At 45.0% G+C, this 17825-nt stretch overlaps 1 protein-coding gene across 8 annotated transcripts in view; it reads right to left on the reverse strand.

Moving 5' to 3' along the window:
• The window catches only part of LOC101474584 (ankyrin-2), a 93830-nt gene that overhangs the window by 61954 nt on the left and 14051 nt on the right, over positions 1-17825 (reverse strand). For all 8 annotated transcript variants that reach the window (XM_076888469.1, XM_076888455.1, XM_076888460.1 and 5 more), the window contains exons 2-5: positions 5957-6058; positions 1580-1678; positions 415-513; positions 180-278 (exon numbers count right to left, since the gene is read on the reverse strand). In XM_076888469.1, the coding sequence (XP_076744584.1) occupies positions 180-278; positions 415-513; positions 1580-1678; positions 5957-6058 (399 nt within the window). The remainder of the gene's footprint in view (positions 1-179; positions 279-414; positions 514-1579; positions 1679-5956; positions 6059-17825) is intronic.

Consider the following 17825-nt stretch of genomic DNA (forward strand, 5'->3'; position numbering starts at 1 on the left):
TCAACGCTTGGTTCCACGAACACTTTGAAAGCCTAAGAGGAGACGTGTGATTCTCACTGAGAGACTTGAGGTTTCTTTCTTCATGTGGAACAGCAGAAAGTTAAAAAGTGATCAAATCAGTGGAAACATCACATTAATGTTGTTTAGATTACTGCATAATCTAAACACACTCGTCTTACCTCTGTAGCAATGCTCTGGTTGCCTCCATTCTCAAGCAGGTATCTCACCACATCCAGGTGATTTTCTTGGGCAGCCATGTACAAAGGAGTGAATCCATTCTGTTAACACAAAGAACCAAGCATATGACAAAACGGGTAAACACAAGGAACAGTTACACCACAGCTGACTATCTAACAGTGATGAGCGGCAGAGTAACTTTCAGGAGGATTACACGGCCTCAGCGTCGAGGCTCACCTGAGACTGTGCGTTGATATCAGCACCACGTTTGCTCAGGATCTTCACCACGTCAGCCTGGCCAGCCAGAGAGGATATGTGGAGCGCTGTGTTTCCTTTCTGGAATCAAACACAAACCATAACAAGATTATTAGACAAATATCTGCATGTCTTTGTAAAAATAAGCTCAGAGTGCTCCTGACTGAATGCTGTTGTGTCCTTTACAGTTATGTCTAGTCTGTCATGTGCACTGAGATACAAATAAGCACAGTATTTAATTCACTGCTGCTTCAGATCTGATTACTTCATGAATAAATATAAGCAGGTAAAAATCTATGAATATATCTGAGAGTAATCTGATCCTGATAACACAGCATGGACCACGGTGAATGATGACCTCACATCATGTGATCATCAGCTACACTGTAGCACTGACAGAGTTCAGAAACCATGTTTGCACTTTCTCTGCTGTCCAATCAATCACGTTCACGAATCACATGTTCACAAATCACAACTTTACATTCATTTTTCTTTAAAACATTTCTCATTTCAAAAACACAGATTCTCCTTATTTTACCCTCAAACACACACGCTCACACACTCACTGTGGAGCAGAGACGTTACAGCTGTGTACAAAGACTGAAAGCCTGTTCAGTGGGGGGTCTGTGGGCTCAATGCCTTCCAGGCTTAAAGTTTCAGTGCAGGGTGTCAGACCCCAGAGAAAAGTTCAAAGGTCACGAAGCTGTAGGTCGAGGATGGTTGAGGCGCTGTAAATCCTGCATGTGGTGTTCACAACACTTTAACACACGTGGGTCTAGCCCAGGACCCACATGACTCACACTTTCATTGGTTATGTAAAGTTAACTTTGTGTTTACTTCTTTGTTTACTCGAGTCAACCTACTGATTATTTATTATATGACCTTCTCCAAGTAATGTGTTAAGATGTTAGCTTCAAATTCAAATTCAAATTCAAATTTTATTTGTCACGTACACAGTCATACACAGTACGATATGTAGTGAAATGCTTGGACAACTGCTCGTGACCTAAAGAGAACAAAAAAGGAAAAGGCTATGAATAAGATAGGATAGCTTTACTTATAGCTTTACATACACACGCTGCTAAAAACCCTCCAGCCAACAATACAAACTCCACTGAGACTCTCTGTATGTGTGAAATGAGCTTACCTTTGTGGCTGAGTCCACCGCCGCACCCCTGTCCAGCAACTCCTGGACCAGATCTATGTGCCCCTCCTTGGCTGCCAGGTGCAACGCATTAAGACCATTCTGGAAAAAAGACGTCAGACGTGAAGACCCGAGGACAACAAAGAGACACGCTTCCAAAGGGAAACAGAAGGTACTACCTCCTCGTCTAGGTCCCCCACTGAGGGTGCCTGCCTTTCTGTCTCTGCGTCCATCGTTTGAAAGTGTGAAAGGCTTCAGCCTCACATGGACTGGCTGACTCATACAGTTGGATTAGATGTTGAGCCATGTTATGCTGATGTGGATCAGGTCCAGCTCTGGGTACAAAGTTAAAAATAGTTGTGTGTGCGTGTTTTTAAGTTGTAGGTGTTACTGTATTAATACTGGTTTGTGATGGAAACTGTAGATATATATTCTTAGATTACGTTTCACCTTGTAAATCACTTCTGTTAATATCTGGAGTGCACAAGTGCACGAGTGCACGAGTGGAGCAGCTGTGCAATGACTCAACAAAACTAGTGGGACAAACGTGGGAGACCATCGAAACTAAGGATTAGAAAGTGACACAAGGTTCATTGTGTTCATCATCATGTTCACTTACAGAAATGCTCATGATATAAACACAGCATGTTACACACTCTGACTCTTGCTGAGGAAACTTCCACAGTGTCTTAAACACCAGAGCTTTCTATAAACATAAAGCTCCGACTGCATCGCATCGATGGACCAAACAACCTGCAGCACTTCATAGTTCGAGTCCAGACCTGAGCTGAGCCATACGTGTCTAATGTGAACATGAATACATGGATACAGTTTCTGCAGTTACGTTGGCCTATGTGAGAGCCAATAACCCGAGCATCAGTGATCCTGGTGTCTGCTATTCAAAATGTTTGCCACCACTAAGTGTTAACACAGGGAGGTGCTCAGAGCTGAATCCAAATTCTCTTGAGGGACTTACAGGTAAAGGAAAGCTGGTTTGAGGAGCACCAGAGCAGACTAAACACACCTTTGGAGGGCACTGAAATGTAATGAGGTTGTGTCCCTTCAGTGTGTTGACGATGGTTACAGGGACCAAACAGCTCATACTCCCAAAGCACCCACCACACCGTGGGACATGGTCCAATGCTCTAACTCTACAAAACAAACGCACACGTCATTCCTCAGCACGCTTGAATATCCTCCACAGAGTAAAGAGCTGGTCCACGGTTCCAGGACCAAAACCTCCATGTTCCTCCTGACGCTTTGACCAATGAGCTAACTCCCCTGTCCAAAGCGCTGGGTCAGACCTTCCCAAGGAGGCTGAGGCGTGAGACCCCCCCAACCTCCGCTCCCCCTTTGTTAAAGGTGTCCACAGACACAGATGAAAAACGTATTCCTAAGTATTCCTTCCACCACCAGACGATATCCACCTGAAGTCAGCAGCACCCCGTTACACAGCATGTGACCAGTGCTTTCCCTCCTGATCAGCCTGACAGTTTCCATTGTGAGGAAGTCTGAAAGTCTTCTTCAGTGGCCTCACTGACCTCCTGCTTCAACTTCTGCTCGAGCTGCTTTCGCTTTGCCGGCTGGGACCCACCCGGGCTCTGAACAAGCAGGCCATTCCTCCCAATCACACCCTCCAGGTCACCAGCTCCTCCGGTGTTGCTGCCCATGTGAGGACTGAAGGCTCTCAGTAAGATGGATCATCCTCCCTTGAGCATCCCAACCAGAGGCTATGAAGGCCGGGTACTCTCCCTGACCCAAAGGCACAGGGACCAACTCTCTAGTCCAGCGGTCTCCAACCTTTTTTGCGCCATGGACCGGTTTATGCCCGACAATATTTTCAGGGACTGGCCTTTAAGGTGTCACGGATAAATACAACAAAATAAAACTAGTACCGGTACTGAAAAAAAGAAGATTTATTCATAACACGTGAAAAGACCCAGGAAAACCGAGTTAACGATAAAAACGATAACAAAATAACGCTGAAAAACCCCCTGAAAACCAGACATTTCACACCTGAGCCTCAACTCTCGTTGCCCGGTACCAAACAACTCACGGACCGGTACCGGTCCGAGGCCCGGGAGTTGGGGACCGCTGCTCTAGTCCACCAGGTAAAAACCCCACTGTAAACTTTGTAAACATTTTTTCTGAAAGTCTAACAATAACCACTCCATTTTCACCCCCACTCCTATCATCAGATAGCCCCCTGAAGCTAATGGCCATCTGGGACCCCCTATACAAGGTTATATAGGTTTTCCACAGCTGGTTAAGTCGCAGAGAGGAATATGCATTTCAGCTTTAGTCCTGCTGTTTTTGAATCACTTGTCTCAAACAAATACGAACGTATACAGGTAGGCAGCCAACAGCTTTTCCTTTTTTAAGACGCGTGGCCAATCAGATTGCAGAGATGAATGGTTTTCGGTTACTTTTGCCCAAAGGACAATAACAAAGTAAAGGATATCAAATAGAAAACAGTTCTCTGAGTTAATAATCTCCTGTGTACAAACATTTAATTGCATCTGCTCGCTTCTTTTTGCACTTATGTTGAGCATCTGCTGATGTTACAACAGCCCATGACCTCAGAGAGCCCTTTCTTCCTGTTGCACCCACCCACCCTTTGTCCTGCTCCATGACCGCTCCACCCACTTCTCCATCACTAACATCTCTCGCCTCGTTTTGTCCACAGCAACTGAAATATGCAAAAACTTTTATAACTTTATGTTGGGTGATACTTCCTGGAGGGTTTGTTGGAAAATGTAACTGTGCCAAATCCTCTGAATGTTCACATTTGACTGCAGAATTGGCAAAAATCAGCCGTAAACTTTATCGAGGTCCAACCCTGAGCTTCTGCTCATAGTCGGCTAGTCACAGCAGCGAGCACCCAGAACCTTTCAGTTCATCAAATCCAAGGTTTGTGACGCCAAAAATCACACAATCTACAAGGTTTTACACAGTGACACATCCACAGTGTGAGGAGCAGACAGTGATTCAGCAGCACGGTTCAGTGTTTGATGCTGGATCAATGACTCGTTTGTAGAAAGCAAGAGATGAGCATTTGCTGCATGTCTCTTGACATGGATACAGAGATGTTCACATTTGACTGATGTTTAGTTTTGTGTGTTTACTTCAGAACATTGAAGCTGCGTTTGGCCTTTGCCACTCAGTTAAGTTCTTGACAGCAGCAGCAGCACACGCTACGAGAGAGACACAGTGTAATGTCAAATGTCAAAGTGATCCACGCCAACGTCACGCCAAACATCTTCACACAACATGGACACCAGCCAATCTTCCATTTCGTGTGACTTCTGTTTACTGTGTTGCTCATTATGACCGTTGCCAGGGCAGGACCGTTTACGTCCTATCAGCTTTCAGTGTCTCATCCACGGCTGGAATCCTGATACATGAGAGCAGCTAAATAAAGCACTTCCCTCGGATCAAACTTCTCCCTCGCAGGATTGAAGGGACATTATTTGATTATACAATAACAGAAGAAGGATTATCACAACCTGCTTTGGAACAACCCAAGAAGGATTCATGTGTAGTAAACAATAACAAAAAGCACTTATTTTTGTTTGTTTGTTCAATGCATCACCAACAGTGCTGAGACGACACAGGCGAGCAGGGAGCCTCGTATGTGGGAGAGAAAGGCAGCAAACACCTTTAAAACATACGGGTCACCTTTCCAACCTAATGAGCTGCACATGGCAGGTAACACCTGGAACCAGACTATGTATAGAAAGGGGCGTGGCCAGTGGATTTTGAAATGCAAAGATATGTGACAACATGCTAACTCGCTCCAAGCTTACATAACAACAGTTTCAGGATCACTGTTGTGGGGCGGGGCAGTGGTTGTGAGTCACCACTGACACGGTTTCCTGTGACAGTGGGCCAAATTTACATTGTTTATTTGGTAAACAGGTAAATATGTGTGACCTACGAGCCGCGGCAGAGCAGTCAAAGCGGTCTCACCTGACAGAAACAAAGAGCTCTGTCTGCCTGATTGGTACCACAACAACTATGAATCTGTCTCCTGCTCTCTGACGTCAGCGCTGCTGAAATTCTGATTGTGTTTAGAGCCCACAGAAGCTACTTGGTGAAGTTTTGTGCTTAAGCTTACAGACTCTTGCCATTTTTAATTCTTACAGAGAAGCCAAATCGATCAGAAACACCAATTCAGAAGAAACAATCAATATATTAGGGATGCACCGATACCCGATATCGGTGCATCCCTAATATATTGGCAGTTGGACAAAAAGTAAAAACTACCCAGCATGCACCAAGGCAAAAGCCTGATGGATGTTCTTTTTTGTCCACACTGTGCAGCCATTGGTGTAGATAGACAGCAGATCTGCTTGTGTGGATGTGTCTGCGTTTTCCTACCTGATTGCAGGTACTGATGTCCACGCCCCCTTTCAGGTATTCCAAAACCTTGTCAACGTTCCCCGCTCTGGCTGCTCGCAGGAAACTTGTGTTACTGTCCGACTGGAAGAAACAGAGAAGAAGCACACTTTACAAAGCACATACTTGATTGGCTGCCTGAGAACATCGCACACAGACTCCTGTTCATGTCTAATGACGACACGAGGCCCCTGGAACGCCATCCTGGAACGCCATCCTTCAGTAATTATGTTTGCATTTAAAGAAACACACCTAGTCTGCAAAAGGCTTTTGTGCCTTCATCAATAGCAATGATCTATTTTTACGTTTTCCATAAGAAGTCTAAATTATTAGTGCCAAAAATCACACTGCACAAAATATCATCGGTGCATTTGCACCCCTGATCTTCCTCAGTGCGCAGAAACGTCCCTGCTGTGAAGGACATTCCCTGTTCTTGGATGCTGATGCAGTTGGAAACAGACCAGCACTGTGAGGAGTGATTCAGCATTTTCCTCCACCAAAGTTAAATCAAGCTCTCTGCTCCTGCTGCAGAAAAACACTGCTGATGTGTGCTGCACTCAGATTGTGTTAGAGGAGTTCAGGGGTCAAATGCAGCACCAACACTGCTGTTTCTCTAACACTGCTTGTTTTCAGGAGGAGGATCTATTGTTAGCCATCAAAGTTTGCCGAAGAATTTGAATGACAGCCGTTCACGTGCACAGACAAGTGAAGCACAGAGGGAACGAGCACTGACACTGCAGCAGTGAGACCCGCTTCAGACACAGCCTTGATGTTTCCACCTGCAGTCAACTACCACCTGGCTACTGCAGGGAACTGCACTGCATCACTTTTTCTCCCCACGCCGTGCTGGCGTCCGATCTAGAACTAGTCCCGATTTCATCAAATCAAATATTCATTAGTATATACGACCCAGAGCTTCTCTCTACCACAGGGAAATTAAAGCAACTTACTATCTATCACTAATAAAATGATATATCACTGTAAAATATATTGTTAACACTTAAATCTGTGTTGCTGTAATATCTCAGATTTCTTTCCCAGTTTAATTTTCTGAATAAAAGCACAGTAAAGAGAAGCTTAGATACGCGTCTTCATGTTCGCACAGTGAAGCCTGATAGCATCCTCATGTCGGGCTGCCGACACACATCATGCCCTAATCATCTCTGCCGCTGGCTGGTTGCTATGGCGACATGAAGACCAACAGGACCTTCAGACGAGCGAGGCTTTGAATGAGAAACGCTGGAGAAAGGTGGGAACTGCAGCAGCCGTCGGACACAAGCTGCAGCTGCATGAAGCTGCTGTCTGTGACAACATCACCGACACCGTGTCTGTTCTCACTGACGCTCGTGTCTTCATGACATCATGAGGCTGTTCGTGCTCGTGCACCAGCACCTGCAGAGTGCCAGGAGCTCAACAATGCAAACTGTCCCCGACACGAATACTGTGAGCTGCTCGTGCTAAGGCTGGGAGCATCCATACCCCTTCCAGTTACCATGGAGACAAGCATAGTGACGTGGTAACCATAGTGACGAGGCTGTTTCAGATGAAGCCAAAAACACTTGCTTCCTTTTGAACGATTTCTAAATGTTGAACATTACACGACGCTCGCTAACTCATCCTGTTCTCTTAGAAACGTTATTTGTGGTGATTCCTTCAAACTGTGGCTGCACAGCTCGTTTTCCAAGCCCTGCTGATTCACTTTGGACCCTCAAACTAACTAAATGGCAGCTGAAAACTAGACGTTTTTACTACTCTTTAAAAATCCAATAACGAGTTTGGCCTTCATGTGTGAGAACTGATTATGTTAACACTAAAGTTAGGCACTGACAAATAAAACTGTCATGAAACGCTGTGTGGCAGGCAGGGATTGGACCCAAACGCAAACTCACGGGGACAGAACTTGAACTCAAAAGCACAGCTTTATTGCTGGAAAACAGAACACAAGCAATACAAAACTAAACTGGGAAAAGCTAATTATAACACATACCAGAAGACACGGGGAGACTCACACACAGCAAGAGGGACAACACGACACTGACTCAGAGAAACACAGGGTTTAAATACACTGGGGAGTAACGAGGGGAATGAGACACAGAAGGAGGGCACAGCTGGGAGAAATCAGGACTGACGAGACAAGCAAAGCAGGACACATTCACATAAGACACGGACCTTCAAAGTAAAACAGGAAGTATGACACAGAGACGCGAACTTGACACAGTGGAGACAGCAACTAAGAAACAAATTCTATTTCTAGCTGGATGGAACAACAGTATCTGTGTTTATTAGCAACGGCACCTCACCCTGGTGCCGCTCTGTTTGTGCCGCTGACACAACAACACCTGGTGGTGGTCGAGTTGGCATAAACGGACCGGCATTACATCCTGACACAGTCATCAGTCTGATGTTTCATCACTATCATGATTAATGGTGGCTGAACTGAACACGACTGTTTCCAGCCAATCAAATCTTTGCCTACACGTGTTAACATCCGGATCACCAATGCAGGACCTGGAGCATAAACCGCTCTCTGTTAAAGCAGCAGGAGGACGTGGTAGGACCTTTCAAGCACTGGACTGCAACATGGCAGAGTAAGAGGAGGCCAAAGTTCACAGGTCGAGACACCGAGCTGTCCACGTCTAAAAAAAGGATGTGTGTCACAGACACAGGAAAACACATTTATGAGACAAACAGAAAGTAGAGAGCAGCGTCGAAGCCAAACAAACCAAAACAAGGCCCTCAAAGATGCTAAAAGCCTGCAGAGTGGAGGTGTTGACTGGATAGATTCATTATGATTTCCATGGTGGAAAGAGTGTCCGTCTCCTTCAGGTGTGGACGAACAGCTGAGTGGTGTTCAGTTGAGTTGGCGCCTGCAGCTGTTTGAGAAACTGACCAGAATTTGCCAAATAAATATAAAAATGACCAAAATGGTTCCACACGAGCATAAAGTTGCTGCTGTAGTTCTGTCAGACAAATATTCCTTTGCTCTGCGACAAACCTGAGGAAAACCGAACCCTCGACCCACACTGAGCAGGACCAGTGGGAATGTTCCACTTGTGCTCCTGGAGGAAAGGGTCAGTGTAAGGTCATACCGGAGTGATGACCTGAATCATAACATGAAACCTGATGCTGAGAACAGCAGGAGGATCGACAGGGGTGAAAATATTAGGAACCGTGTGTTTATAGCAACTCAGCTGATCTCAGTCTGAGGGTTTAGCTTTCAAACAAAGAGCTCCGAGGACTTGTGTAGTCACCTACTCACAGCTGAGCCTTTGATGATTCGATCCAAACTTCCACTGTCAGCAAACACATTAGGAACCAGAGCGCATCCATGTTTCCACCTCTGTGTTAGAGCGCTGCAAAGCCCTTTGAGACGCACTTACTGCACGAGTCACTCAATGAAGACACAAACAAACTGTTTCACTGACACAGCAAACGTTCACGCACTAAAAGTGACCCCAGACTGAAGAAGTGATATTTTCTGGTCTTGTGTTCCCAACAGCTGCTGAAGTGATTACATTGCGTTTCAAATGAGATACATGAGCCCACATGCTGCTGTGCCGGGACACTTTATGAACACTTTATGAACACAAATGTCACACCGGCCTTTGAAGAGAGCGCAGAGCCTATGGAACACACAACCATGTGCACACCAACAGAGACACATATCTGTCCATATCTGTTTACATCCAACTCAAAGGCAAACACAGAGTCTGCTTTGAATGTGAGCTCTTACCAGGATCAGAGGACGCTGCACAGGAAAATGCTCCATGCAGTAGAAGTCTGGCAAAGCATTCAGGTCCAGGTGAGCCGGGCTCCCAGCCGTCCTCAGGCCCTTGTCTGAGCCGCACACCTTACACACGGCTGTGTTGCCCATGGTTCAACTTATATAAGTGTCTTTCATCAGAATGTAAAGGACTCTAAGTGAGTTAATCACTTTGATAATCCCCTCCCCGTCCCTCCTCCCCCTCCCCTAAAAGCTTACAGGCTACCATACAGCAGGGACGAGGTCCTGTCCTGGTTGCACCACTTGACTGGACGCCTGTAAGTACAGGCAGCAGAGAGCTACTGTTTCCTCATTAAAGCATCCAACTCAATGAGCATTGACTAACAACCCCTCGTACTCCACCCCCTCCAACCCGGCTATTTTTACACCCACCAGCCCAGCTATGCATGACGAGGGAGGAGAGGGTGGTGGTGATTGGGTGGCATGCTAAACAAGGCAGGACCACCGCAGACACAGCAAGCATTGTGAGGCAAACATGGGCCTAATTTCTGTTAATATATACATTTGTTTTCCTCTAAAAGTGATAAAAACGTCTGCAGCTTCCACTTGACTGTGTTTGGAAAGAGCCTAAAACAACAACAACATGTTAACGTGGCGTCACGAGAGCGTCCGAGCTCCGGTGTGCTCCACGAGAGCTACAGGTGTTTATCAGGTGTTCATATTAACTGCTCCTGTGAGCCAGTGTCACTCCTGCTGTCATACACAGATTCTTCTTTGGACATTGTGAGGCATCAAAGAAGCTCCGCCCACTATTCTCTATCACTACATAACAGCGCACAATCAGTTTCAAGGCCATAGTTAGACTGGTTGTGTTGCAGCACAGCCTGATGTGACCTTCTCCTACATACCACCATCATAGTGCAAATGAAACTTTTCCGGTGCATGCTGGGTGGACATGCGCTAAAGTGCTGTCCTGGATCAAAAACTGTTGAGGGCAGCACACTGACCGTTTGTCACTGCTCAGATCGTCGGCCCAGAACACTGTAGTCAGATTAAACCCACACAAACAGAAGCTAAAGCTCACACGAGGGATTTTTACACTCGTCCCTCCCTCTCGGCGACTTTTCTGTGGCACCGTGGTCTCCAACCTTTACTTCAATCACTGTTTAATGGAAGCAGACGCAGTATTGTCCTAATACAGGTCTATGTCAGCCTGTAGCCCAGAGCAGGGACGTATTGATCCTGATGGACTGAATGCAAATTAAAAGCCACACAGACCTTTTCATGGCAGCACAATTAACGGTGTGCTGTCTAACAGAAGCTTCAGACGTGGCCGTGTTGTGTTCTCCATGTGCATATGTGTGTCCTTGTGTGGGACATCAGGGAGGTAAATGTCTCATTCTCTTTGCACTCCTCTAAGTCACGACTCACACAATAATCTCACTGTTAAACAGATCAGCTAAACCATTTGGTGGAATATGTTAGCGTAGGGAGAAAGACCTCTCATTGTGGAGAGCCAGTGCAAGCCCATGAGAAGGAGCTCTGGGGTTTTCTATGAATGAACGATTAGAAAGTGACTAGAAAGAAATCATTTAAATGAATGGTGAGGAACACGGTCAGTGAAGTGGATCCTTCAAAAAGTGAAAACCAGTCCAATCTGAGCAATTTGGAGCATATCCAGGAAATCCAGTACTATGAGGGACAAACATATTTTCCTGCTGCTTCACACTCGTCACCAAGTATTTCGATGAGCGGCCTTTGAAGAGTTAAGTTCATAAAAAACTGACGAAGCTATATATTATTAGCTACACCTGGGCAATGGAAGAACTGTGATATTTATCAGCACAAGGCCTTTAATTACCGGAGTAACAAAGAGTAAGTCAGAAACCATCTGTGGACCCGAGCACACTCGTGGAAGTGGAAAATGAATCCTGGCCTTATTGAAACATCTGCAGTTAGATCCAAAACACTTCTCAGTTTCACTTCTCCTACTTGTAACTTACTTAATGAGGGTATTTTTTGTTTTACTGTCATTTATTCGTTTAGGAGGACAAAAAATGACTACGTGGGTAAATATGTTACAAAGAAACAAAGCCAGAGTTACAGCTACCTGTTCAAGCACACTTAAACAGGCCACGCAGGAAAGTCACTACTTTTCTTTATCTCTAAGGACTGCAGAATCCCCCACCCCCAGTCTCACACACACTCATACCCCATTAGTGGGCTGGTAATCCAATGGGCAGGGCAGGCACAAAATTTTTAATCTGCCATCCGCCATATGGCTCACTATCTGTGGGAGGGAGGGGGACAGGGAGTAAAGCCACTTGTACTACTTTATGTTACTGCAGTGGGGAAAGATGTAATCTAGATGCTTCTGTGTGTACGTGAAACACAGCAAGTAGCTGAAGGAACACTTGGTCTGCACAAAGTGTAGCCAGTAAAAATCCCCACACACCCCTCTTTAATCCATCCATACATCCAACCATCCATTCAACCATCCAACCATCCATCCATCCATCCATCCATCCATACATCCATCCATCCATTCAACCATCCAACCATCCATCCATTCAACCATCCATTCAACCATCCATCCATCCAACCATTCAACCATTCATCCATTCAACCATCCATCCATCCATCCATACATCCATCCAACCATCCATTCAACCATCCATCCATCCAACCATTCAACCATCCAAACATCCATTCAACCATTCATCCATCCATACATCCATCCATCCATCCATCCAACCATTCATCCATCCATACATCCATTCATCCATCCATCCAACCATTCATCCATCCATACATCCATCCAACCATCCATTCATTCATCCATCCATCCATCCAACCATTCATCCATCCACCCAACCATACATCCAACCATCCATTCATCCATCCACCCAACTATTCATCCAACCATCCATCCATCCATCCATCCATCCAACCATCCATTCATTCATTCATTCATTCATTCATTCATTCATTCATTCATTCATTCATCCATCCATCCATTCATCCAACCATCTATTCATCCATCCACCCAACTATTCATCCAACCATCCATCCATACATCCAACCATCCATCCATTCAACCATCCATCCATCCATACATCCATCCATTCATCCATTCAACCATCCGTCCATCCATCCATCCAACCATCCAACCATTCATCCATCCACCCAACCATCCATCCATCCAACCATCCATCTATCCATCCATTCACCCATCCATCCATCCATACACCCAACCATCCAACCATCCATACATCCATACATCCATCCAACCAGGGAGAGATGCAACGTCCGGGCAAGAGGTGGATTTACAACCAGGGCTGCCTCTATGATAACAGTGGAAACCACCAAACTGGTCTCAGGTAGAACCAGCATCAGGTATCATCAGTCCGTTGACAAATGAAAACCAACACAAGAGACCCAGCAGCTTAATGTTAGCTCATAAATGAACTGCCGTGCAAAAGCCCATACAGTCTAACAGACGAACGTGATGCAGTATAGGGTGCAGACAGGTACTGAAGCACAGATCTGGGATTAAATATTGAACATATTCAGCTTGTTTCCATCAGTGATAAACAGATCTCAGTTAGAGGTGTGGACGACATTGTGTGTCCATAAAAACAAGCTACACAACTGCTTTCGAAATAAACTATGAACTATAGACACAGGAGGGTTGTGTTGCTATGGAAACAAAGATGTAGATAAGGTTTATGCTTAGATTTTGCTTCAAAATGAGAAACCTGCAGAAAGTCTTCTGCAGTGTCAGACCTTAGTAACACTGACAGATATGGATGTCTCCTTTACCAAAGACGAGTCTGACAGGCTGGACCGACATCTGAATGAAACACAGGTAAATGGTAAATGGCCTGCATTTGTATAGCGCTTTTCTAGTCCCTAAGGACCCCAAAGCGCTTCACACTACATTCAGTCATTCACCCATTCACACACACATTCACACACTGGCGATGGCAAGCTACGTTGTAGCCACAGCTGCCCTGGGGCGCACTGACAGAGGCGAGGCTGCCGGACACTGGCGCCACCGGGCCCTCTGACCGCCACCAGTAGGCAAACACGGGGTGTCACAGCCGATGGAAGCCAGCTTGGTTTACCTACTAATTCCCATCATCTATCAAAATAATGCTGATGGGAAATGTGTTTACCTCCAGATGGTTTGTAGTGTGTGACAAATGTGAGATTTATTTCAGTTGAAGAAGTGGGCCACTGCTGATTCAAATATAAAGTGAGTTCCTGTGAGAGGACACCGTTGAATGACTTTTGACAGTGTGGATGATACTGGTTTCCTTGGCAACTGCAAGTACAAAGCAAAGCGAGGACCAAATTTCCTCCAGCGTAAGCAGCCTTTTAGAGTTAATAGGAAAGTCAGTATAAACTGACATGCAGTGACAACATGAACAAAACAAACAAGTGTTGTTTTATGATACGCTGGAAGAAAACACCAGTGACCCTGAACCTAAAGTAGATCGAGGCCTTGGTCCTGGAGGTGCTGCTGTCACTGTCTGGTCACAACGAGGTGGTTTTATGGCCAGATGTTGTAGTATTAAGCACTGGGCATATTCCTGCAACATCTGTAAAGCCCGTCTGTCCAATCAGGAGTCAGTGTTGGGGAATTCCCGCTGGGTAACAAGAGGACTCAAAAAAGCAGCTCAGACTGTCAATGTTACTGTACGTGCCATATGTCACATTTAGCCAGTAAGAAGTATACACGCTCTTGTATTATTACTATTTTCATATAACACTGTACTCTGACTTCTGTCTTATATCTTACGTTCTGCTACAACCTTTTAATATTACCTTTGCACAAGTACGTCTCCTAATATTTCAAATATAAATATTTCAAAGATGTGTAAAAAATCGACACCTACAGCACCTCAAACTAAACACAGATGTCGTCACAGCTGTCGTCTAATGGATGCCCACTTTCTCACATACAAACACACAGGATTCAAACGTCTCGCCCTGGTTCCTGTGGATCACCTCTGGCGCTCCCAGCCTGTTAAACATCCCCTCCATGTGTTTACAATGGTCTTGGTGTCTACTGGTCTGGCAGGCTGTACATCTCTGGGTGCAATACTGTATATCTGTGAGGACATAGTGGTTTCTTCTCTCTGTGCGACCTGAACCTCAACCCACCCAGTATCTGAGTGGTGCCTCTACTCTTTGCATCCACAGCAACCAGCCCCTGATTGGATGGTTGCTTTTCCAAATGTGCCACAGCGTGTGTCAGGCTGCGATCCGTCTCCTTCCCGACTCTCCTTCCTCTCAGCAGCTCAGCTGAACATGATCCACATGCACGCTGCAGTGTAAGAGTACCTCTGCTTTAAGTAAGTGGCAGTTCTGACACAATAACATTAGAGTTCACTTGTAGTCCAGTCCAGTACAATGTATGTTCACAATGCAAAAGAGAATAGAAACACATTATGTATGATGATAAAGTGCTGCACAATCAGAAAGCAGAGACACCCGCACTCACACTAATATATATCCACTTGTATTTGTCAGTGCTGCCGCCTGGCCTGGATCCAGACGGGGGGAGGATTACCTCAGTGGGTTTTGACCCTAGCTCTGTTTACTTAAATATGTGTGAGTACAATTTCATTTCAGCCAGGCATCTCAAAAAAAGCAAAACAGAGAGGAAAATGTTATCGGAGGGAAGGTGAGCTTGCCTAAAATAACAGGCCAAACGCCCACAGCGCTGTTTAAGAGATGAGAAGGAAATGTGTTTGGTGAGGGAAAGAATCTGATGGAGATGCAAAGACAACACCCAGCCTCCAGCTAGTAACACTAATATAACATCTATTGGCACCTCATTGCTTTGTCTGGGGTCCACGTCCTCTAGTTTTTACTTCTTAGTCCTGACAGTGAATTCAAATTATCGCTCAGCTCAGCCGTGACAGAAAAACTCCCACTGCACTGCAGAAAAAGGTGCTAATGTTGAACACAGAGTAATGTTCAGCTAGCATCCAAAACAAACAGACCTAATGGAGACTGAAAACTTTCAAGAAAAATTTATTAAGCTCACTCTTCAAAATCAGCAAAAATGCAGACCTGGAGATATATTTGAAAATATTAATATAAGCCAAACATGGTAAGGCATATGATGGTGATAGTAAAGTTCATGCTACTGCAGCAGTTTGTGTCTCCGTTGGTTGGCTCACTCAGTCTCGCAGCTGTCTGGTAGATTTCTCCGATGATTAACATTAATACGATAAATCTTATGAGTACAAAAGGGGACCAGTTTGCACCAAGACAAGTGGTTCAGCAGTAAAGAAAACATGGTTATTTCTTACGTCTGTAAAGTACTCTGAGTTCTACAAATCAGCTTTCTCATCATCTGGCTCGACAGAGCATCAGAGGGCTGACTTCTACGTCTCCTCCCCGATGTTAAACACAGACTCTCAAAATACAATGAAACAGCACAAACTTCATGGTAAATGTGCAAACAACCATCCCCTGATCACTGCCACACTTCACATCTATAATGATTGTATATCATACAAACACATTTGTGCTTCTAACCCACTTCCTCCTGTGGTGGTCTGTGGTGGACTGTGGTCTGTGGTGGTTTGTGGTGGTCTGTGGTGGTCTGTGGACTGTGGTGGTCTGTGGTGGTCTGTGGTGGTGGGTACAGCCAAAGATGATGTAAACATCACTGAGCAGATTCTGAGAAGTGCGACTGCATCATTAAGGACTTCCTGTTGACTCCCGTGAGACGATATGGTGGCAGACAGCTTCGGTCTCAGGGCTGAGCTTCTTTGGGGGATCTTTCCTCCTTGCATAACTAAAGCAAACTAACATCTGCTGTACTCTGGCAAGCTTCCGACTTTGGACCACATCACTGTGACAACACAGCCTGATGTCAGGTTGACCCTTTCATGATTATTTGCCCAGGTCAGGACAATCAGATTTACTCATGAGTACAAACTGCTTTTAATGTGTCCTGTGTCTATTTCTACTGTGTTACTAACCACTGTGTGTCACTGCACGTCCAGAGGAGACCCTGCCACTGATTCCTACAGTGGATTCTCCTGGTTACCATGGTGACAGGATTGGCATCTTTCATGAGCACCCCATAATACCACAGCAACCAGATTATAATGCTCTAATCTAGGATATTAGTAGTCCCAGTTCAGCATCAAACAGCAGTGCTTACTCAACATCAATGTACACTGGGTCAGTACTGGAGCGTCTATACTGGAGCGAGTGGTAATAAAGCTGCATTTTCTTGTTCTGTTTACCAAAGCACCAAAACACCAAACATTTTACTATATCGATTACAGACACTTGACTGGGACAACCAATCAAATGTAACCTTTACTAAAGAGATCAGCTGGGAAAAGAATAATATCAAACCAACTGATTATTAAAAGACCGGCTGTGAAGATGATTACAGTAAAATATCAGAAATGCAGCAGCATACAGTCAGCATGAACACAGAGTGATGCATATAGATGTAGAGCTGGCTGGAGGGGGGACAGATTAACATCAAACAGCTCTCCCTAAACCCCATCAGTTGGGCAGCTGTGGATTGAGATTAAGCATAGGAATAGGAGAGTGGCTTCAAACAATGCAACTCTCTGATGGAGGTGAGAGAGTCGGAGGAACATCCAAACCAGTACAGCCAGACTGTGCTGTGGATTTACTGCAAATGAGAAGTATATGAAAAGCAATGAAGTCTCTCTAACGTTGTTTTATTTGGGATGTCATCTGGGCTGTAATCAGGAACATTATGTGTTTTATCATTATGTGTTTAACTGCATAATAATCGGTTAATTTGGTCATGTTTAACATTCAGGAAGATTAACTAAGTTTACAGACTCATGAAAGACATTTGAAGCATCTATTCAAAGCCTGCCAGCACGCTGCTGAGTGCCAAATCAATTTCCAAGAGAGCCATTGAGTATCAGCCAATATTAGCTTTTTGGCAATCTTCTGGTATTAGAATTTATAATGCCTGATAAATTCAAATTTAAAAGTAAAGAAGAGAAAAGAGAAGCACCTGTCAGCCATGTTTTGGGTGTTAATGTTGGCGAAACGTGGTTGGAACAAGACGGAGCCGAGTAGACACCTACACATCACAAATGTTGGGAA

Source organism: Maylandia zebra, linkage group LG2 (assembly GCF_041146795.1).
Source record: "Maylandia zebra isolate NMK-2024a linkage group LG2, Mzebra_GT3a, whole genome shotgun sequence".
NCBI classification, from domain to species: domain Eukaryota; kingdom Metazoa; phylum Chordata; class Actinopteri; order Cichliformes; family Cichlidae; genus Maylandia; species Maylandia zebra.